Source organism: Natator depressus, chromosome 2 (genome assembly GCF_965152275.1).
Source record: "Natator depressus isolate rNatDep1 chromosome 2, rNatDep2.hap1, whole genome shotgun sequence".
In the NCBI taxonomy this organism is placed as follows: domain Eukaryota; kingdom Metazoa; phylum Chordata; order Testudines; family Cheloniidae; genus Natator; species Natator depressus.
Window position 1 is genome coordinate 103,343,950 of NC_134235.1, and position 23,493 is coordinate 103,367,442.

Consider the following 23,493-nt stretch of genomic DNA (forward strand, 5'->3'; position numbering starts at 1 on the left):
GCTTCAGTCCCTCAACATTCATCATAACAGTATCTTCCGCTCTCAGTAAAATTGTGCAGTCATATTAAAGTTAAGCCAATTTACTCTATTAATTTTTATGGCTGTTTTCCCTTTTAAGAACTCACTTTAATGAATATTATCCAGGGCTTTTTGCATTCTGCAAGGCCTCAGATCTTAACTCTGCAGTGAGTTGACTTAATTAATTCCCAGATCATCTGAACCACAGAAGCCACTTTTGTAGGATAGATGGGTTTGTCCATGTTGAAAATGAGGATGTTTCAGGGCTTGCCTACACTGGTTTTGTACCACTCTAATTATATTAGTTTAGAAACGGATTATAATTAAATTGGTACAAACCCTTAACATGGACTGAGTTATTCCCATTCATATAAGCAGCTTTCTACTGCTATAACTGTTCATAATAGAAGGTTGCACTGATTTTAGCGATATTGATTTCTAAATTGATACAGTGATACAGAAACTGTGCAGACAAGCTCGAAGTCTGAGAAAGCAGGTGTCTGTACAACTTGGAACTATAGGTCTGGGAGTTATTACAGCCCAAAGCAACTCCCCTGTGTGAATGGGACCCTGGCTCAATATGTCTAATGGGCTCATCAATTATCTGATGCTGAAATGCAGTGGCATGTTACAATTTCTGCTCAAGAACTGGGAATAGTCTTCATGGCTACAAAGCTGAGGATGTGAGGACTGTTGCATTTGCCATTAGCTGATTTTTAGTACAGAAATGAGCTCTGGTTAATTAATAATAAAAATTACACTTTAGCTAGTTTTAAATGACATCTTTATTCAAAGACACAGGTGGTGTTGCATCATAGTTTGCTACAGCGTGCATTGTTATGATGCCACAAATGATCACTTATTAATATGGTGGTTGGGACATGAGCTATAATGGGCCCTTTACACATTTATATTTAAATATCAGATTACCATGCTATTAATTGTGTGATGGGCATTATGAGAGAGTACCTGATGGGCAATTTGTGGGATCAGGATTTGGTCCTAGAGGTAAAGTCAGTGACATAACTTATTATCATATTAGTGATATTAACTTCAGTGGACCCAGGATTTGGTCCTTCTGTATATTTTCTTTATTGACATTTTCACTAGAAGACAATGTACAATACACAATATAATGTTATAAGATGTCTTATTGATATAAAATAGATGCCCTCATAAACCTATATTATCTTCCCAGTATGAATGCAATCAGATTTGTTTTTTCATTTTAATGACATTTTAGTTCAACTACGTGTTCATATTAACTGAGGGAAGCTGTTCTTTTTACAAATATTACATTTAAACAGCTTTGCTGTGTTTAAATAAAAAGACATATCATCAAGAAAACGAAAGAAGCTATACTAATGATGATCATGTTACTTGTTAGTTATGAATGTAAATATGCTGCACAAGAAATTGTTGTTCGTTGTTATTGTTTTTAAAATAATCAGCAATTATAGCAAAATAAGAAATTTAAATTTGACTACAAAGGAAAGACTAGTCTGTTTGCATAAGAGAGTCTGAATAGTGTATCTGAAATTTGCTTTTAAATCTATTTTTCCCTTGAGACACATTTGAACAGACAAAATGTTTGTTGTTGTTATGAATTAAAACTGTTAGTTGGCTACTATACCAAGTTGTATTGCTTAGACCATTTTGTACCTTTTGATTTTTCTTTCTTCATCTCCTATAATCTTCTGTTTTACCTCATGACTAGGGAGTGCGGACTCCATACCTCCACTTGTCTGCAATGCAGGAAGGAGATTATACATTTCAGCTGACTATTACAGACTCAGCGAGACAGCGGTCCACAGCTGAGGTCACCGTGATTGTACAGCCTGGTAGGTAGACTGGAAACAGCTTTAGCTTTGTAGCTGATACATCGGCATCATAATTACAGCTGTTCTTGAAGGCCCTGCTTACCTGAGTTGCTTCTGCACTGAATCTCTCAGCTGGCAGACAGAGTATCCAATGGTGGCTGCATCAGAGACTCTTGCTTTTTCTTTTAAAGGTGAACAGCAAAGTAAAAAATAAAAATAGACTACAGCACATCTGTGCTGAAAGCTCCCACTAAGCAGACTGCATGAGGCATTCAGCACAGAGGTACATTTTAACTGATTTTTGGAAAGTTGAAATGCAGTTCTGTGCTGAATTTCTTGCACAGCCAGCCCGCTTAGCGAGGTCATTCGGCACATAAATCAGTGCTTCATTCAATTTTTGTTTTGCTCTGCAGTTCACCTTCAGGATTCCTTTTGTGGTTTGAATTCTGAATAGGCTTGCTTGATAAGTGTTGCTGGAAAATTGCACTATGAATTTTCAAAGATTTCCCCTTTCAAATTATCTTCTGGATTTGAAGCTGACTGATGGACACTCCAAATGGTCTAGGTCTCATCAGATTTTCATGAAGGTTTTCTCTGGGTAATGAGTTTGCCAGACTCTAGGCCCCAGCGAGGTGAGAGGGTACCAGAGTCTGGGCTGTAGCCCGAGCCCAGATGTTGGCAGCAGAATTAAACAGCCCCATAGACTGAGCCACGTGAGCCCTAGTTGGCTGGCACAGGCCAGCCGCAGGTTTTTAATTGCCATGTAGACATACCATGAGAGTACAGAGTTCTATGCAGATGACTATGCTGCAGTAAAGCTCTACTATAGCTGTTTACTGCAGTGATCAGGAACACAAATCCCAAATGCAGCCCATGTGTGTGCCTTTAAAATTGAGGACAGCATGACACTATGAAAATTTTACTCATGAAACGTGGTCTAAGGATGAGCCAATATCCTGGGAAATGGGATCATGACTGTGATCTAACTGTAACAGCAAGGATTGAAAGAAGAATCTTAGGAAACATTTCCTTATTAAATCCTCAGCTGGCGTAAATTGGCATAACTCCATTGAAGTCAATAGCATTTTGCTGATTAAGATCTGGCTCAAGATTCTTTCTTTTATGATCAAGGGCCATATTCATGTTGGTGGAAGTCGGTGGATTTCCACAGGGCTGGATGAATCTGACCCCACGTGCCCACTAGGAGCATATTTAAGTGGAACACAGATAAAGTAGGAAAAAATACCCCGATGCTGATGGGGCAAAGCATTTTTGAATGTTGTGTATGAGAAGATGCAAAAGCTCTTTAAGTGTGATTGTGCCAGAAAAAGTGACTGTAAAAAAGACACTGGGGGGTGGGGGAGATCTCCACATGCCCTGCCCCATTCTGTGCACCCCCTTAAATGCCAGACAGAATCTGTCCCACTGTAGGGTTTCTGCAGAACTACTTACTAGCACCCTAGAGGATCTTGCAGACTCTTTTATAAACCAGACCCGTGGGATCCTTGCCTTCATATTCTTTGAGCAAATGTGCGCAGCTTATCATATAAAATCTAAATCTCTGTATTCATTAAAAATGGCCCCAGTGATTGATAACCTCCACAAGTGACTGATTAGTTGTATTTTTAAATATGATTTTTACAGAAAATAACAGTCCTCCAGTAGCGGTGGCTGGGCCAGATAAAGAATTAACATTTCCAGTAGAAAGCACTACACTGGACGGAAGCAAAAGTCATGATGACCAAGGCATTGTTTTCTATCACTGGGAAAATATCAGGTATCTAGTAAAAATGAGGTTAGTCCAATTGCTTGGCTGAAAGAGTATCCAACCCTATTATAAAGGAGACGCAAGACCAAGAATAACTTTGGGAAACATGCTGCTTTGCTTAGTGGAGAATGGGATGGAAACTTTCTGGCAGTGAGAATATGTAAAAGGTTTAAACAGAGCAAACTAATGCCCCACAATGTTGATTGGAAAACCCTTCAGACTGTTTCTTTCACTGTAAACCAGCCCTGATCCTACAAACATTTACAAATTTGAGTAGCTTTTCTCACAAGAAGTACCACCGTTTGTACACAGCCAGGAAGAAAATGGGAAGAAAGGAAGGATCTCATTTGGATACTGGGTCCCTTTGCCTCCCCACCTCCAACCAAAATATGAAAGCAAAAAGGTGTTGGATTTCCTGGTGCCATGTTATGCTGTTGCATCTAAGTGCCATTCTGCTAAGGGGGATTAGCAGCATGTCTGGTAGTGACCTACAGGAATGTCAGATTCAACTTGAAAGCCTGTGAGATTTCTGCCTATGTCTTGTAATGAGTCATGGCAGATTAGTACAAACAAAGGTTTGTAAAAAGAATGGCAGGAACTCTCACGTCTCCCATTAAAAAGTGAACAAGAGGCTTGCACATCAGTAATGTACACAGTTACCCTTGTATGTTCCTAGACTTCTCAGTGAATACAGTGGACTGAATGATAGCTTAAATCCCCAATATGTTTGAGTCCAGGCTTTCATCAACTGGACTGGACTGTTTTTATGTTTAAGTATTTTAACTTTAACATCTTTTGACAGTGATTTACAAAATTTTGTAATTGCATTTGTCTGTAGCGAGTAACAGATACGAACTCATTCAGCTATCACACTTGTGACGCAGCAGACACATGGCTTACTGGCACTCAGTATATTTAGTGACAGTGTGGAACTCCTATGATTACAGCAAATGTGGCCGTAAGTGTTGCTGAAATATTAGAGCAGGAGAGTGGGAATCAGTATTCCTGGATTCTTTTCCTGCTCGTGACTTGATGTGTGACCATGGGCACCTCTGCATGCCTTAGGCCTGGTCTACAGTACGCTGTTATTTCGGAATTAGCCAAGTTACCTTGAAATAAAACTGGTTCCGTCCACACGACCAAACCAATTTTTTAGATTTAAAGGGCTCTTTACTCTGATTTCTGTACTCCACCTCGGCAAGTGGAGTAGCGCTAAAATTGAGATTGTAGTTCCGGGTTACAGGTACTGTGGATGCAATTCAACGATATTGGCCTCCGGGAGCTATCCCAGAATGCTCCCTTGTGACCTCTCTGGACAACACTCTGAACTCCAATGCACTAGCCAGGTAGGCAGTAAAAGCCCTGGGAACTTTTGAATTTCCTGTTTGGTCACCATCAGCACAGGTGACCATCAGCACAGTCCACCATCACAGGCGATCATGCAGAGTCCACCATCACAGGCGATCATGCAGAGTCCACCATCTCAAGAGACCACACAGTCCTGGATTCGCAGACAAGCTCCAGCATGGTCCAAACGGGAGGCACTGGATCTCATTGCATGTTGGGGAGATGAATCTGTTATGGCAGTACTACGTTCCAAAAAAAGGAACAGAAATATGTATGCTAAAGTCTCCAGGGCCATGACAGAAAGAGGCTACTCCATGGACACAGAACAGTGTCATACAAAAATCAAGGAGCTCAGGCAAGCATACCAAAAAGCCAGGGAGGCGAACGGGTGCTCTGGGACACAGCCCCATACATGCTGCTTCTACCAGCTGGGCTGTTTGAATTTCGTTTAAAGGACTCATCCCTTCTCAGAACCTCATCGGAGCCACACTGGGCTGTTCACGTTTAGTTTAAAGGGCTCCTCCCTGCTCAGAGCTTCATCGGAGCCCCGCAGTGTGTGTGTGTGTGGGGGGGTGTTGTGTGAAGCGATCATCCCAGACAGCCTGCAGGCTGCCTGCAAGCTGAATTCTGTTGCCTGGCCGCTGCCTGCAAGCTGAATTCTGTTGCCTGGCTGCATGTGATGGCTTACTCACTCCAAAGTGGCAGGCACTTCAATATAAGAGGCAAAATGAGACCTTGTACAGAAAGAATATGTGCTGTATGCTATGAATTGCCTGTTTCACTGAGAAACAGTGTTCCCTTTGTTCTCTAAAATGTATCTTTTAAAATACTACCCTCCATTTTTCTCCTCCTGCAGCAGGTGCAAATGTTTCAACGCAGCCTCTATCTACTCCGTCCCAGAGGCTGGTCCAGATTAGAAGGCGGAAAAAACGAACTCGGGACGACATGTTTGCCGAGCTCATGCAGTCCTCCCGCACTGATAGTGCCTAGTTGAATGCATGGAGGCAAACAATTGCGGAGTCATGTAAAGCGTTACATGAATACAAAGAGAGAAGGGATGTGCGCGATGACAGCAGGCAGGATGCTATGGTCAAGCTCATGGGGGAGCAAATTGACATGCTCTGCTGTATGGTGGATCTAATGCGGGAAAGGCAGCAAGACCACAGACTACTGTCGCAGCCCCTGAATAACCGCCCTCCCTCCTCCCCAAGTTCCATCGCATCCTCACCCAGACGCCGAAGAACATGGGGTGGGGAGGCTACGGGGACCCACACAGTCAACCCCAGAGGATTGCACAAGCAGCAGAAAGCTGGCATATCCTAAATTTTGATTTCATTTCTGGACTTGTCCTTCCTTCCTCCTCCACCCCCCTAACCTAATACCCCCCTTCCCCCGTCTAGCTTCTGATTTCTCTCAATGTTTTGTGCCACAAATAATATAGAATGGTTTTTAAACAATTGTGACTTTATTTCCTTTAATATATATATATATATATATATATATATATATAGGGGGCAGGTAACTTTAAGAGAAACAAACACAACTCTCACACCGTACCCTGGCCAGTCATGAAACTGGCTTTCAAAGCTTCTCTGATGCGCAGCGCGCCCTGCTGTGCTCTTCTAATCACCCTGTTGTCTGGCTGTGCGAAACTGGCCGCAAGACGAGTTGCCTCAACCTCCCACCCTGCCATAAACATCTCCCCCTTACTCTCACAGATATTGTGGAGCACACAACAAGCAGCAATTACAATTGGAATACTGGTTATGCTGAGATCTAACTGAGTCAGTAAACTGCGCCAGCGCGCTTTCAAACATCCAAACGCACAGTATACCACCATTCTGCACTTGTTCAGCCTATAGTTGAACTGCTCCTTACTACTGTCCAGGGTGCCTGTGTACGGCTTCATGAGCCATGGCGTTAAGGGGTAGGCTGGGTCCCCGAGGATAACTATAGGCATTTCAATATCCCCAACAGTAATTTTCTGGTCTGGGAAGTAAGTTCCTTCCTGCAGCTTTTGAAACAGACCAGAGTTCCTGAAGGTGCGAGAGTCATGCACCTTTCCCGGCCATCCCACGTTGATGTTGGTGAAACGTCCCTTGTGATCCACCAGTGCTTCCAGCACCATGGAAAAGTACCCATTGCGGTTTATGTACTGACCGCCCCGGTGTTCCCGGGTCAAGATAGGGATATGCATTCTGTCTATCGCCCCGCCGCAGTTAGGGAACCCCAGCGCATTAAAGCCATCCACAATGGTCTGCACATTTCCCAGAGTCACTACCCTTGATAGCAGCTGGTCAATGATTGTGTTGGCTACTTGCAGCACAGCAGCCCCCACAGTAGATTTGCCCACTCCAAATTGATTCCCGACTGACCGGTAGCTGTCGGGCGTTGCAAGCTTCCACAGGGATATTACGATTCACCTCTCAACTGTCAGGGCAGCTCTCATCTTGGTATTCCTGTGCTTCAGGGCAGGGGAAAGCAACTCACAAAGTTCCATGAAAGTGGCCTTACGCATGCGAAAGCTTTGCAGCCACTGGGAATCGTCCCAGACCTGCAACACTATGCGGTCCCACCAGTCTGTGCTTGTTTCCTGGGCCCACAATCAGCGTTCCACAGCATGAACCTGGCCCAACAGCACCATGATCTCCCAATCGCCACATGCCATGCCGTCTGTGTCCATGTCCTCATCACTATAGTAATTGCGCTGTCGTCGCTTCATCGCCTGGTTTTGCAGGTACTGCACATACTGCCGGATAACACGCGAGGTATTTACAATGGTCAAAACTGCAGCGGAGATCTGATCGGGCTCCATGGCTATGGCGCCTGCACAGATAATCCTGGAAAAAGGGTGCGAAATGTAGGAGAGCAGAATGGCAGCGGAAGCTGTGCTATTTGGTTCATGGTAGCCAAACAACAGTGGAAAATGGTTGTCTTCTGTGGCTTTCACGGAGGTGGGAGCCCAGGAGAGACAACATGGAGAAGCTCAGAAGCGTGCCAATAGCAGGAGAGCAGAGTTGGTGGCGGAAGCTGTGCTGCTCGGTTCACGATGGCCAAGTAGAGTTGAGTTTTAGAGGTGGATTCATAGTAGCAGAAGAGCAGCGGTGCACTGTCTGCTGAAAGCAGTATGGTGTCTGCATGCCAAAAAGGCGCGAAACGATTGTCTGCCTTAGCTTTCTGATGGCACACACCCAGAAACACCCGCGAGAATGTTTTTACGCCACCATGCACTGGGAGCTTAACCCAGAATTCCAATGGGCGGCGGGGACTGCAGGAACTGTGGGATAGCTACCCACAGTGCACCGCTCTGACATTTGATGCTAGCCTTGGTACTGTGGACGCAATCTGCCGAATTCATGTGCTTTAGTGGGGACACAGAAGACCGAATGTATAAAATAGCTTCCGAAAATTCAAATAGAATAATTTCGAAATAATTTCGTACTGTAGACGTACCCTTAGTTTATCTCTAAAACAGATATAAAAATTCAAATTCTGTGAGCCAAATTCATGCCTGGTGTGATTCCAGTACAGTCAGTGCTTAGACACTGTGGTTACAAATACAAATAGACTGAATGACGGAGGGACACGAAGGGGAGAATTTGTCCTGATTATTTTCCTGTGGTGTTTTGTTTCAGTGGTCCAACCACTGTGCAAATGGTAAACATTGACAAAGCAGTGGCAACTGTAACTGGTTTACAGGTTGGTACCTATCACTTCCGACTGACAGTGAAAGATTATCAGGAATTAAGCAGCACAGCTACACTCTCTGTTACAGTTAAGGAAGGTAAGCCAAATCACCCCTTCATGTGCAAAGCAATGTGACTTATGTTGATCATTTAGAAAATGGGAGGAAATTAGTACAGAACTAGATTACAGATTTGGTTTCAAGGGAACTCAGAGAAACCTACTGGACTAAAACCAATATCTAATCAAGAGATATTGTTTCTTATATGACTGTAATATCGTTACTTCGAGGACTTTCTTTAAGTTAATTACATATGCAAATATATTTATTAATTGTTTAATAAATGTCCATGGGAATGTGTTAACCTCAGCATGTATCCTTCGTGAATAGAATAATATTGCACTCTCACAAAGTTAGCAGCAGCTGCCTGTGTGGTTAAAATAATACTCAAACACAGGCTCAAGTTCCAGCTAAAATCTCACAGTAATTATGTGTTTGTTCATCTGTAGGACAGAGGCAGAGAAACAGTGTTTTGCCCCACATTCACCCCGCAGAAAGCCCTGCTGTAGTTACAATGCTGTTTTTCTGCTGTCCTGCACTATATAACAGGAGTGGCCAAAGTACAACTCTGGAGAAAAATGCAATCTACACTTCACCCTGCACTTTACATTCATCTTTAATAGGGAGATGCAGCGGGCGGGGGTAGCCAATCCCAGCATCTATTGTTCCCTCTTGGTCTGAATATTTAGGGGCCGATTATCTCCATGGGCTTGCATCCCTTTGTTAAAGATGCTGTGTTCTATTGCATGCAAATCAGCTGAGGCCCTTATCACAAAATTTGTTTGCGCGTATTCTGCCAAGTTATTTGTTTGTAGCCTTACCTGCCATTCCACTCTGTAAATATGGCACCTTCTTACTCAACAGAGCTGGCTTTAGTAACAAAAATGTGTTTTTAATGCTTTTTGCTCTGGTTAGCACTGCAGCACCAGCACAGCTGGGGGAAAGATCTGGTCTCTATTCCTTCATGTGCATCATCAACAGAACTGTTTACCAAATTCCAATTACACATCCAATCGGTGACACCTGTGCAAACCCACTGAAGGCAAAGGAGCTGCACAGGTACTGCTGAGGGCATAGTTTGAAGACAACATGGCTGCACCGGTGCCCCTGAGGGCCTCATTTGAGCTCTGGAAGGCTGTACAAGTGGTGATGATCAAGAAGAGAAGAACCCAGTTTGACTCTCAGATCCCAAGTTGAGTTTATGAGGCTAGGACTTGTGAACAAAAATCTTTTTCTTTGTAAACTGAGAAAATCTAATCTGGAAATTGAGAGAGAATAAATATAGAACCCCAGAGTGCCGTATGTACAGGGTCACTTTGCAAAGTGGGAGCACCCTTCAATAGTAATCCTGTCAGTAATGTAGCTCTTTTTCTAGACTCTAGTAATCCTGGGGTCAAATTCAGCCCTGCCGTAACTGCTTCGTTGACTTCAGGAGAATCGTAGGCCTTCTCTCACTGGGGCTGAATTTCACCTACTCCCTTGCTGACACTTTTGAACAGAATTATTTTCCTTGTCTTTGGCTGTCTGAAACGCAGAGTATTATACTATGGAGAGGCTGTGTGCGTTTGCAGTTGTGTATCATTTACATCTTGCACCTTTTGAGAGAAAACTCTCCTGCTTTACTGTCTTTGTGGTTAGAAAACAACAGTCCGCCCCGGGCTCATGCAGGAGGCAAACACATTCTTGTGCTTCCTAATAACTCCATTACATTGGATGGCTCACGGTCTACTGACAACCAAGGGATTGTATCATATCTGTGGATTCGGGATGGCCAGAGCCCAGCAGCTGGTGTAAGTATTTTGAAAGTATTTAACTGGAGACAAAATCTGCCCTCTCGTGCATGCATGCAAGCCCTCTGACTTCAATGTACCATGCTGGCAGATGTGCCCAGTCAGTCGCTATAGGGATTGGTGTTACATCTGGTTTTATTTCACAACTCTATATTAATAAACTGGTACAAGGGGTCAGTGGCACTTTAAGTACATTTGCAGATTATACTCTGTTTGGAGGGCCAAAGCAGTCAGGACAGAGATGCCAAAGACGCTAGATAGAGAGCTTAGAAATATGGCCATGTGATAGTAAAATGAGACTCATCTGGGGAAAATACAAGCTAATGCGCCTGAGGGAAAATAATGTGAAACCCAGATATTCAAAAAGGAGGAAGATCATTGTAAAGCAAAAGTGCTGATAAAGCCTGAAGAATGAGGGCAGGCAGCAAATCTGATATGAACTTGCAATGTGAGATGATAACAAAGAAACCAGTCTTGTTTTATCATAGACCAAAGAGCTGATGATCTAGCTCAATAGGACACTGGTGGAACTACCCCCAGAATGTTGAGTGTGGGTCAGAGCTCTTTGGCGTCAGAAAGATGGTGACAAATTGGCAGGAACTGAGGTGGGAGGAGCAAAATGATTATGGATCTGAAGGGAGTGATTTATGTGAGAATATTAAAAGAACTAAATAGGCTTCGCATAATAACAACAGAGAGTGATGACAACAGTCTGCATATAAAGGGCATAAACACCAAGGAAGGAGAGGAATTGTTTAGAGTCCAAGGAGATAGAATTAAGAATATTGGGATAAAATTTAAAAACAAAAATGTAGACTGAGTCTTATATTTTCAAACAGATGTGCATCTAAGTACTACTGTATGTCAGCCTTGAACACACAATATCCTTTTACGAGCTTTATCGAAGGTGTCCACGCTGCATGGGCATGTACACAGCACTAAGGCTACGTCTGTGCTGCAACTGGAGGTGTAATCTGCAGTTTCTGTAGACATATCGTACCTGGGCTATCTCTAATCTACTTAGCTTGCTAAAAATAGCAGTGAGGGGGCACAGTGGTGTGGCTTGTACAGTCCATGCTGAAACCCACTGTGCTGTGTCCTCACTGCTAATTTGAGAGAGCTAACTAGATTAAAACTAGCATGGGTATGTCTACACAAACTGCAATTACACCTCCAGTTGCACTGTGGACATAGCCTGATTAACACCTCCAAAACTTGCACTGGTCCATTGTAAACCCTGAGAATTCTGGGAAGGATTCTTTCAGGGTGGTCCCTTTGTTGTTTGTTTTGAAGGTCTGAGGGCAAGCTTTGTGGTGGATTTTCCATTGCAGACAACTGTTAAATCAAGATTTGATGTTTTTCTAAAAGATCTGCTCTAGGAATTATTTTGGAGAAGCTCAATAGCCTGTGTTATACAGGAGCCCAGACTAGATAATCACAGTGGTCCCTTCTGGCCTGGAATCTATGAATTCACATTCTGCAGCTAGACGGATGTACAGCTTGCAAGCCTCTGTCCTCTCAAGGAGTATAACCCTCTGCTGCTATCTCTTTCTTCTTTTTTTTTTTTTTTTTTTTTTGCAGGATGTGATACATGGCTCAGACCATGAGGCACTTCTGCAGCTAACCAATCTTGTGGAAGGACTCTATACTTTTCACTTGAAAGTCACAGATGCTAAAGGAGATTCAGCTATTGACACTGCTACTGTTGAAGTGCGGCCTGGTATGATCATTAAAAGGTCATCTATAAGCTGTGTATACCTCCACATCTCTTCTTTCCTGCTGGCAAGATACTGTCGGGTTATAAATCATGGCTCTGATTCACCACCGCCTTGCATTGTTATTTACACTGGTTTAAAGTGGATGTAAAATACTGTCACCTGAATTCTCCCTTTACGTTGTGACAGGATCGGGCTAGATGGCTATAGGAGAGTAATAGAAGGCAGATATATTAGCCCCAGGCTAAGTAGGTCCCTTTTCCCTGGGTAAGGTAACAGGGAAGGTTCCAGAACAATCAGCAACCTTATGGAGACAATTAAGACAGGCTGATTAGAACACCTGCAGCCAATCAAGAAGCTTCTAGAATCCATTAAGGCAGGCTAATCAGGGCACCTGGGTTTTAAAAAGGAGGTCACTTCAGTTTGCAGTGTGCATGTGAGGAGCTGGGAGCAAGAGGCGCTAGGAGCTGAGAGTGAGAACGCAGACTGTTGGAGGACTGAGGAGTACAAGCATTATCGGACACCAGGAGGAAGGTCCTATGGTGAGGATAAAGAAGGTGTTGGGAGGAGGCCATGGGGAAGTAGCCCTGGGAGTTGTAGCTGTCGCACAGCTATTCCAGGAGGCACTCTAGACAGCTGCATTCCACAGGGCCCTGGGTTGGAACCCGGAGTAGAGGGCGGGCCCGGGTTCCCCCCAAATCCTCCCAACTCCGGTTAGATACAGGAGGAGTTGACCTGGACTGTGAATTCAGAAAAACGGCCAGGCTGAGGGCTGCCGTGAAGCTCCAAGGCGAGCACATCCGCCAATAAGCACAAGACCCACCAAGGTAGAGCAGGAATTTTGTCACAACATGCATTGGTGATACTGTTGTACGTCCACTTTGCACAGGTATAAATGCTTGCATCCTTTTCAGTCAGTGGAGAATCAGGCCCCATAGTTTAAAAAAAGTTGCCTTATTCATTATATTACAGGTAACACCTTTTCTTTTTTAAAACTGAAAGACGTATCTATATTACTTATTTTCCATTATTTGTTTCAGTTTTGCATTTCAATCATTTTGGACAATGCAAAGAGACCATTCACTTTTATTTTTAGTCACTTTACCACTCAGTTACACTTCCTGGTTCTAATGTCCAGTTGCAATGTTTGGGTGAAAAAATGCTTCCATGGAATCTTCGTTTGCTTAAATAAGATTTCATTTCTATTGGAATGTTTCCTCTTGGTTTTAAGATGACAGGTTTCAGAGTAGCAGCTATGTTAGTCTCTATTTGCAAAAAGAAAAGTACTCCTTTTCTTCTTGGTTTTAAGTTTTTTGTAAAACTTATTTGGGAATGGATAGTTTTGTGATGAAGGCCTGGGGCGGATATTTGGGAGATCTTAATTCTAATCCTGGTTCTGCCACGGATTTCCTGTGTGATTGTGGCCAAGTCACTTAGCCTCTATGCCATGTGTTCTTCATCTGTACAATCAGGATAATACTTATGTCCCTGGGTTGCTGTGAGGCTTGTGATGTTTGTAAAGTCCCATAGAAGGGCAAAATATTATTACCTATTTTGTTCATTTCCTCTGGGGCACCTGGCATTGGCCGCTGTCGGAAGACAGGATACTGGGCTAGATGGAGCTTTGGTCTGATCCAGTATGGTCGTTCTTATGTTCTTATTATATTTAACAAAACCTACAATTACCAAGTTAAATTTGCCTCAAAAATGTGTCTAAGTTTTCTGTCCCAAGTTTATATTCCTCATTTAGACTCACTTGAACACATGCTGTCCCAGTAGTGATGGATTTAAGCACATGCTTAATTGCTTTTCCTGAGTCTAGGCCTTAAAGACTGATAAAACCCTCCCTAAATGTGGTCTCAGGAGAAGGTGACATCAGGGTTTTTTTTACATGGATGACATATAAATGAGTGTGAGTTCACTCTCATGTTTTAAAGCATTGAACTCAAGCACTGTGACTTAACTCAGTGACTTTCAACCTTTCCAGACTACTGTACCCCTTTCAGGAGTCTGATTTGTCTTGCCTACCCCAAGTTTCACCTCGCTTACAAACTACTTACTTATAAAATCAGACATAAGAATACAAAAGTGTCACTATTAATGAAAAATTGCTGACTTTCTTGTGTTTACCATATAATTATAAAATAAATCAATTGGAATATAAATATTGTCCTTACATTTCAATGTATAATATATACAGCAGTATAAACAAGTATATAGTATATAGAGCAGTATAAACAAGTCACTGTCTGCATGAAATTTTAGTTTGTACTGACTTGGCTAGTGCTTTTTATGTAGCCTGTTGTAAAACTGGGCAAATACTTAGATGAGTTGATGTACCGCCTGGAAGACCTCTGCACGTACACGTACCCCTAGGGGTACACGTACCCCTAGGGCTACACGTACCCCTGGTTGAGAACCACTGACTTAACTGAAAAAAGAAAAGGAGTACTCGTGGCACCTTAGAGACTAACCAATTTATTTGAGCATAAGCTTTCGTGAGCTACAGCTCACTTCGTCGGATGCATACTGTGGAAACTGCAGAAGACATTATATACACAGAGACCATGAAACAATACCTCCTCCCATCCCACTCTCCTGCTGGTAATAGCTTATCTAAAGTGATCACTCATCCGATGAAGTGAGCTGTAGCTCACGAAAGCTCATGCTCAAATAAATTGGTTAGTCTCTAAGGTGCCACAAGTACTCCTTTTCTTTCTCCTTACAATGTGTATGATAATCAAGTTGGGCCATTTCCAGCACAAATCCAGGTTTTCTCACCCTCCGCCCCCCCCCCCCCCCGACACACACAAACTCACTCTCCTGCTGGTAATAGCCCATCCAAAGTGACCACTCTCTTTACAATGTGTATGATAATCAAGGTGGGCCATTTCCAGCACAAATCCAGGTCGTTCCCCCCCCCCCCAAAAACACACACACACACACACACACACACCACACACACACAAACTCGCTCTCCTGCTGGTAATAGCTTATCCAAGGTGACCACTCTCCCTACAATGTGCATGATAATCAAGGTGGGCCATTTCCAGCACAAATCCAGGTTTTCTCACCCTCCGCCCCCCCCCCCGACACACACAAACTCACTCTCCTGCTGGTAATAGCCCATCCAAAGTGACCACTCTCTTTACAATGTGTATGATAATCAAGGTGGGCCATTTCCAGCACAAATCCAGGTCATTCCCCCCCCCCCCCCAAAAAAAAACCACACACACACACACAAACTCGCTCTCCTGCTGGTAATAGCTTATCCAAGGTGACCACTCTCCCTACAATGTGCATGATAATCAAGGTGGGCCATTTCCAGCACAAATCCAGGTTTTCTCACCCTCCGCCCCCCCCCCCCCACACACACACAAACTCACTCTCCTGCTGGTAATAGCCCATCCAAAGTGACCACTCTCTTTACAATGTGTATGATAATCAAGGTGGGCCATTTCCAGCACAAATCCAGGTCGTCGTCCCCCCCCCCCCAAAACACACACACACACAAACTCACTCTCCTGCTGGTAATAGCTCATCCAAAGTGACCACTCTCCCTACAATGTGCATGATAATCAAGGTCGGCCATTTCCAGCATAAATCCAAGTTTAACCAGAACGTCTTGGGGGGCGGGGGGTAGGAAAAAACAAGGGGAAATAGGCTACCTTGCATAATGACTTAGCCACTCCCAGTCTCTATTTAAGCCTAAATTAATAGTATCCAATTTGCAAATGAATTCCAATTCAGCAGTTTCTCACTGGAGTCTGGATTTGAAGTTTTTTTGTTGTAAGATGGCGACCTTCATGTCTGTAATTGCGTGATCAGAGAGATTGAAGTGTTCTCCGACTGGTTTATGAATGTTATAATTCTTGACATCTGATTTGTGTCCATTTATTCTTTTACGTAGAGACTGTCCAGTTTGACCAATGTACATGTCAGAGGGGCATTGCTGGCACATGATGGCATATATCACATTGGTGGATGTGCAGGTGAAGAGCCTCTGATAGTGTGGCTGATGTTATTAGGCCCTGTGATGGTGTCCCCTGAATAGATATGTGGGCACAGTTGGCAACGGGCTTTGTTGCAAGGATAGGTTCCTGGGTTAGTGGTTCTGTTGTGTGGTATGTGGTTGTTGGTGAGTATTTGCTTCAGGTTGGGGGGCTGTCTGTAGGCAAGGACTGGCCTGTCTCCCAAGATTTGTGAGAGTGTTGGGTCATCCTTCAGGATAGGTTGTAGATCCTTAATAATGCGTTGGAGGGGTTTTAGTTGGGGGCTGAAGGTGACGGCTAGTGGCGTTCTGTTATTTTCTTTGTTAGGCCTGTCCTGTAGTAGGTGACTTCTGGGAACTCTTCTGGCTCTATCAATCTGTTTCTTCACTTCCGCAGGTGGGTATTGTAGTTGTAAGAATGCTTGATAGAGATCTTGTAGGTGTTTGTCTCTGTCTGAGGGGTTGGAGTAAATGCGGTTGTATCGCAGAGCTTGGCTGTAGACGATGGATCGTGCGGTGTGGTCAGGGTGAAAGCTGGAGGCATGTAGGTAGGAATAGCGGTCAGTAGGTTTCTGGTATAGGGTGGTGTTTATGTGACCATTGTTTATTAGCACTGTAGTGTCCAGGAAGTGGATCTCTTGTGTGGACTGGACCAGGCTGAGGTTGATGGTGGGATGGAAATTGTTGAAATCATGGTGGAATTCCTCAAGGGCTTCTTTTCCATGGGTCCAGATGATGAAGATGTCATCAATATAGCGCAAGTAGAGTAGGGGCGTTAGGGGACGAGAGCTGAGGAAGCGTTGTTCTAAACCAGCCATAAAAATGTTGGCATACTGTGGGGCCATGCGGGTACCCATAGCAGTGCCACTGATCTGAATGTATACATTGTCCCCAAATGTAAAATAGTTATGGGTAAGGACAAAGTCACAAAGTTCAGCCACCAGGTTAGCCGTGACATTATCGGGGATAGTGTTCTTGACGGCTTGTAGTCCATCTTTGTGTGGAATGTTGGTGTAGAGGGCTTCTACATCTATAGTGGCCAGGATGGTGTTATCAGGAAGATCACCGATGGATTGTACTTTCCTCAGGAAGTCAGTGGTGTCTCGAAGGTAGCTGGGAGTGCTGGTAGCATAGGGCCTGAGGAGGGAGTCTACATAGCCAGACAATCCTGCTGTCAGGGTGCCAATGCCTGAGATGATGGGGTGCCCAGGATTTCCAGGTTTATGGATCTTGGGTAGTAGATAGAATATCCCAGGTCGGGATTCCAGGGGTGTGTCTGTGCGGATTTGATCTTGTGCTTTTTCAGGAAGTTTCTTGAGCAAATGCTGTAGTTGCTTTTGGTAAGTCTCAGTGGGATCAGAGGGTAATGGCTTGTAGAAAGTGGTGTTGGAGAGCTGCCGAGCAGCCTCTTGTTCATATTCCGACCTATTCATGATGACAACAGCACCTCCTTTGTCAGCCTTTTTGATTATGATGTCAGAGTTGTTTCTGAGGCTATGGATGGCATTGTGTTCTGCACGGCTGAGGTTATGGGGCAAGTGCTGCCGCTTTTCCACAATTTCAGCCCGTGCACGTCGGCGGAAGCACTCTATGTAGAAGTCCAGTCTGCTGTTTCGATCTTCAGGAGGAGTCCACCTAGAATCCTTCTTTTTGTAATGTTGGTAGGGAGGCCTCTGTGGATTAGTATGTTGTTCAGAGGTATTTTGGAAATATTCCTTGAGTCGGAGACGTCGAAAATAGGATTCTGGGTCACCACAGAACTGTATCATGTTCGTGGGGGTGGAGGGGCAGAAGGAGAGGCCCCGAGATAGGACAGCTGCTTCTGCTGGGCTGAGAGTATAGTTGGATAGGTTAACAATATTGCTGGGTGGGTTGAGGGAACCATTGTTGTGGCCCCTTGTGGCATGTAGTAGTTTAGAAAGTTTAGTGTCCTTTTTCTTTTGTAGAGAAGCAAAGTGTGCGTTGTAAATGGCTTGTCTAGTTTTAGTAAATTCCAGCCACGAGGAAGTTTGTGTGGAAGGTTGGCTTTTTATGAGAGTATCCATTTTTGAGAGCTCATTCTTAATCTTTCCCTGTTTGCTGTAGAGGATGTTGATCAGGTGATTCCGCAGTTTCTTTGAGAGCGTGTGGCACAAGCTGTCAGCATAGTCTGTGTAGTATGTAGATTGTAATGGATTTTTTACCTTCAGTCCTTTTGGTACGATGTCCATCTGTTTGCATTTGGAAAGGAAAATGATGTCTGTCTGTATCTGTACAAGTTTTTTCATGCAGTTGATAGATTTCCACTCCATACGGCTAAATGCAGTGCCTTGCATAATGACAGGTTTCAGAGTAACAGCCGTGTTAGTCTGTATTCGCAAAAAGAAAAGGAGTACTTGTGGCACCTTAGAGACTAACCAATATATTTGAGCATAAGCTTTCGTGAGCTACAGCTCACTTCATCGGATGCATACTGTGGAAACTGCAGAAGACATTATATACACAGAGACCATGAAACAATACCTCCTCCCATCCCACTCTCCTGCTGGTAATAGCCCATCCAAAGTGACCACTCTCTTTACAATGTGTATGATAATCAAGGTGGGCCATTTCCAGCACAAATCCAGGTTTTCTCACCCCCTACCCCCCCCTTTTTCCAAAAACCACACACACAAACTCACTCTCCTGCTGGTAATAGCTTATCCAAAGTGACCACTCTCCTTACAATGACTTAACTGACTGGGTCTTGTCTCTTTATACATGAGCAACCCCTGCAGGACAGCTGGTGAAGAGACTTGGCATTAGCTGTAAAGGTTCGTTGATTCTCATTCCTGAATGTAGAAACAGTGCTGGATTGTAACCAACTGGAGTAGAGGGTAATGAGATAGAAACTTAGATATTCTGGTATGTTTCAAAATTAACTAAGTACCCTTCCAAATTACCTTCCCTTATAGAGATCAAGGGTAGGGGAACCTGGGTTACTAATCACACCCTTCAGTCAATACTGAAATATTTGCCTGTCTCTGAAAAAACAAGTGTTTTTTTGTTTTCTCAGACCCTAAAAAAAATGGTCTGGTGGAGTTGATTTTGCAAGTGGGAGCTGGCCAGCTGACTGAGCAACAAAAGGACACCCTGGTGAGACAGCTAGCAGTGCTGCTGAACGTCTTGGATTCAGACATCAAAGTTCAGAAGATACAAGCCTATTCAGATTTAAGGTATTCAGATATCAGGATGTGTGGGATTATGGAGGTGACAGCTCCCCTGTGACATCCTAAAAGAAAAGTTAAAATATTGTGATAGATGCTAACGGGTTGCGTGTTAGGGGTCACTTGTGTATAAGTACCTAGGGAAACTCTACAGTAACTGCAGCCAGAAAGTCATTAAAGGATATTGTGCAGCTTAAAGCACTCTTCTTTGTCTGGGCTGTTAGACCTTTCTGAGTTTCTTTTGCGTTGCAGAGAAGCCGCACAAAATTGTCACATCATCTTTTCCAAATCTTGCAGTCCAAGGGGGAGTATTGGACTAGAAGCTTCCCAAGTGAAAAGTGATGAGGCTGACGGAGGGAAAGGAGCACCAGTGAGAGAGGCAGCCCAATGTAGTTGCTTCTTGGGACAGGGCAGTTGAGCTTTATGTGAGCTTTTTGCAAAAGCGAGATGTCTGTATGCCATTTTTTACTACCTCTGTGCAAGGAAATAGGACTTGTATACATTTTATAAATAAATAAGCTACACTGAGGCCAGATCTACATTAGAAACTTTTGCTAATTAAGCCATGTCAGTTAGGGGTATGATCTTTTTTGTGTGTGAGAACATTTCTATACCAGCAAAAGCCTTACTATAGGTGCAGTTATGCTGGCATAAAAGTGCTTTTGCCAGTATAACTTATTGTGCTTGAAGAACTGATATAAGTTATACCAGCAAAATACTATAAGCAGATTTTCCTTTCAAGATGGCTTTTTAACTGACAGTATTTTGTGGGGCTGCAGGATGGCAGCAGTTAGATTTTAAAAGACAATTTTTACTTTTCAAAACTAGTAAATGAGCTTTGTGATTCTTCTTGACTCTGCCAAAGCTCATAACTAGTAGCTTTTTGTGCAGCTGCATGGAAGAGTAAAGAGAAGTTGAGAGAGATTTCCCTGGAGCATATTCTTTAGCAATATTAGTTCTTCTACGGGTGGTAAAATCCCTGAAGTAGGAATCTGGAACTCGAGAGCCTCATTTTAAAAAACCTCCCTGCAGACACTTCTTTCACATCTTTCGCTCTATTTCAAAGAGACTGCATTTATTTATCTTGATGTCTTTGTTTCATTTACTGTCTTTGTCCTTCCAAAGGCTAGATGGAGTGAGACAAAGAGACTGTCACAATAAGCAAATGTTTCATTAAGCAAATGTACTTGTCTGGGCCAGGTCTGTGTGATCAAAGCTTCTTTTTGTTTCCCCTCTCAACTGTTTGATGCCCCAGGTGCTTTAGATGCTTTTTCACAATCAGTATTGGGGACCCCTGGGTAAGTGATGAGCAGAAGGTCACTGAGCATGCTCAGCAGTCTACCTGGCTTCTGAGTAGTATGGAGAAGTGTGTATATAGGGCCCTACCAAATTCACGGTCATAGGATTTTAAAAATCATTAATTTCATGATTTCAGCTATTTAAATCTGAAATTTCAGTGTTGTAATTGTAGGGGTCCCGACCCAAAAAGGAGCTGTGGGGGGTCACAAGGTTATCGTAGGCAGGGTTGCGGGACTGCTACCCTTACTTCTGCGCTGCTGCTGGCTGTGGCGGCTGCCTTCAGAGCTGGGCAGCTGGAAAGCGGCAGCTGCTGGCCGGGAGCCCAGCTCTGAAGGCAGAGCCGCCGCCAGCAGCAGCACAGAAGTAAGGATGGCCTGGGTATGGTACTGTCACCCTTACTTCCGCGCTACTGCCTGCAGAGTTAGGCTCTCAGTCAGCAGCCGCCACTCACTGGCTGCCCAGCTCTGAAGGCAGCAGCGCAGAAGTAAGGGTGGCCTGGGTATGGTATTGCCACCCTTACTTCTGTGCTGCTGCTGGCAGGGCACTGCCTTCAGAGCTGGGTGCCCAGCCAACAGCCACCATTTGCTGGCTGCCCAACTGTGAAGGCAGCACAGAAGTAAGGGTGGCAATACCATGAGCCTCCTAAAATAACCTTGCGATCCCCTCAGCAACTCCCTTTGGGTCAGGACCCCCAGTTTGAGAAACACTGGTCTCCTCCGTGAAATCTGTACAGTATAGGGTAAAAGCACACAAAAGACCAGATTTCACGGGGGAAGACCAGATTTCACAGTCTGTGACGCGTTTTTCATGGCCATGAATTTGGCACGACTCTACGTATATACAATGGATGCATTTGAGTGGCAGATTCAGAGCAAAAAGACTGGAAATGGTTGCACACAGCCGAGCCTACCACAGATTTCTGTGTAGCTTGCACATCTACTGAGACCTGACAATGCAGTTGATGGAATCTATTCAGATGACTAGTCTTTCAACTATCTTCCTAAATTAACTAATTGATTTTTTTTAAATAATTTTTGGCATCTATTCAGAGCTCTGTGCACCTCCCAAAATTTAAAAATACACTATTAGAAAATGTAATACCATCACTACAATATTTCAAATCCCAATGACTAATTTCCAATTAAAAGACTCTCTTCCCCCCCCCCCGCAAAAGAAAACCCCAAAGCATCCCATCAAATGCAGCATAACATGACATAATGATTTTAGATGGACTCTCTCTTAATTGCCAGTCCCCCAGTGCCCTGATCCAGTCTTCTCATTGACTGCAGCAGGTGTTGGATCAGACCTTAGATGCTTGTGGGAAAGGGGGTGGGGGCTTTGCGGTGGGCCTGGAAGTTTAACAAATGGGAGGACGAGGGAAGGAAGAGTGTGTCCCCCTCTCCTCCGCTTTCTCCCATGAAGCTGAGGAGCTAGAGAACTGTTACTGCTCCTGAACTGCATGGTAGTGCAATGGCCATGTCACTGGGAAGAATTTGGTTAACTCAGTGGCAGATTAAATAATATCTATACACCAAACTTCTAATTTCCAGAGTATGGGCTCTTACAATCAAATTGAAAAATATTAGCTCCTTGGACAACATCAATCTTAATTTTGTTTGTGCGTTTTCTCTGCAGCACAGCGGTTGTATTCTATGTGCAGAATGGGCACCCTTTCAAAGTAATAAAGGCTTCAGATGTCGCACGGATGCTGCATGTGCAGCTGCGAAAGGAGAAGGCTGACTTCCTGCTTTTTAAAGTTCTGCGGGTTGACACAGCTGGTATGTTCTGCCTGCTGCTTCCTATTTCGTGAGTTTTACAGCCATCAGAATATTAATTAGCATAGGCAACATGGAACAGTGTGCAGGAGCTTCCTCTCTACACAGTTTTGCATTTGGTTTTCTGAATGATGAGGCTGATAATGCCTGAAATATCTGGTTATCTAGGGCAGATTTTTGCCCGTTACTTGCTTTCCTTTTAAAGATACAAGTGGCAAAGAGTATGATGGCTGTCAATCATTTTGTAAACTAAGGCTCATTGCTGTATACTAGGAAATGTACCATGTTGGGAAACCATGTTGTAACACTATACTATCCCAGCTGTGATATAACACTGTTTGTTCTTACTCTGTGGATGGGACAAACCGTGCTGTAACCGTAATATAGAATTTTTGTTATATCCCTGGTTCCTTTGAGGTTATTACACTGTTCCCCAACAGGATTATAATATGATTCGTTCCTACCTCCCCAGGCAAAATGGTCAGGCCATCATTGTATTATAACCCAGTCCCCTAATGTGGTAAATAGTCTAGTGTAGACAGGCCTTTCGTATTTCTTCATAATGAGAGATCTTTTCATAATGATGGTTGGGCTTTCAAGTCAAGTTTTAATCTGCTTTAAAGTTGCAGTGCTGCTGGGAATTAGAACACTTCATGACACTGGGGCATTACAGATCTGAATTTGTTATAATTTATAGCCAAAGGGGAGTTTTTTGCTGAGGATCAGAATTCAAGGGGAGAGATATAAGCTGTAGCTCTAAAATAGTCATTTATTAATAGGGTTTATTTTTGAATTTACTCCCTGAGGAAAAAACTACAGCTGTTATACTGTAAAAATTAAATGGTGTTTTTTCACTTTGAAATAGAAGAAAACTGAAGGTATAATTTTCAAATTTGCAGTCACTTACTTTTTATTCACATAGCAGGTTTTAAGGCAAAAGAAAGCCGCTGCAAGTTTTATGTATTTTTTTGGAAAGTAATTTATTTTGGCTGTTCTACATTTTGATAAAATGCACACAACCCACTACCTCTTGGTGCATT

The 23,493-nt window shown here is 43.5% G+C and overlaps 1 protein-coding gene across 3 annotated transcripts in view; it reads left to right on the forward strand.

Annotated features, from left to right (window-relative positions):
• KIAA0319 (KIAA0319 ortholog) overlaps window positions 1-23,493 on the forward strand; it is an 83,067-nt gene that overhangs the window by 48,309 nt on the left and 11,265 nt on the right. For all 3 annotated transcript variants that reach the window (XM_074944773.1, XM_074944771.1, XM_074944772.1), the window contains 7 exons: window positions 1,736-1,859; window positions 3,483-3,615; window positions 8,589-8,737; window positions 10,337-10,488; window positions 12,070-12,208; window positions 19,229-19,388; window positions 22,314-22,456. In XM_074944773.1, the coding sequence (XP_074800874.1) occupies window positions 1,736-1,859; window positions 3,483-3,615; window positions 8,589-8,737; window positions 10,337-10,488; window positions 12,070-12,208; window positions 19,229-19,388; window positions 22,314-22,456 (1,000 nt within the window). The remainder of the gene's footprint in view (window positions 1-1,735; window positions 1,860-3,482; window positions 3,616-8,588; window positions 8,738-10,336; window positions 10,489-12,069; window positions 12,209-19,228; window positions 19,389-22,313; window positions 22,457-23,493) is intronic.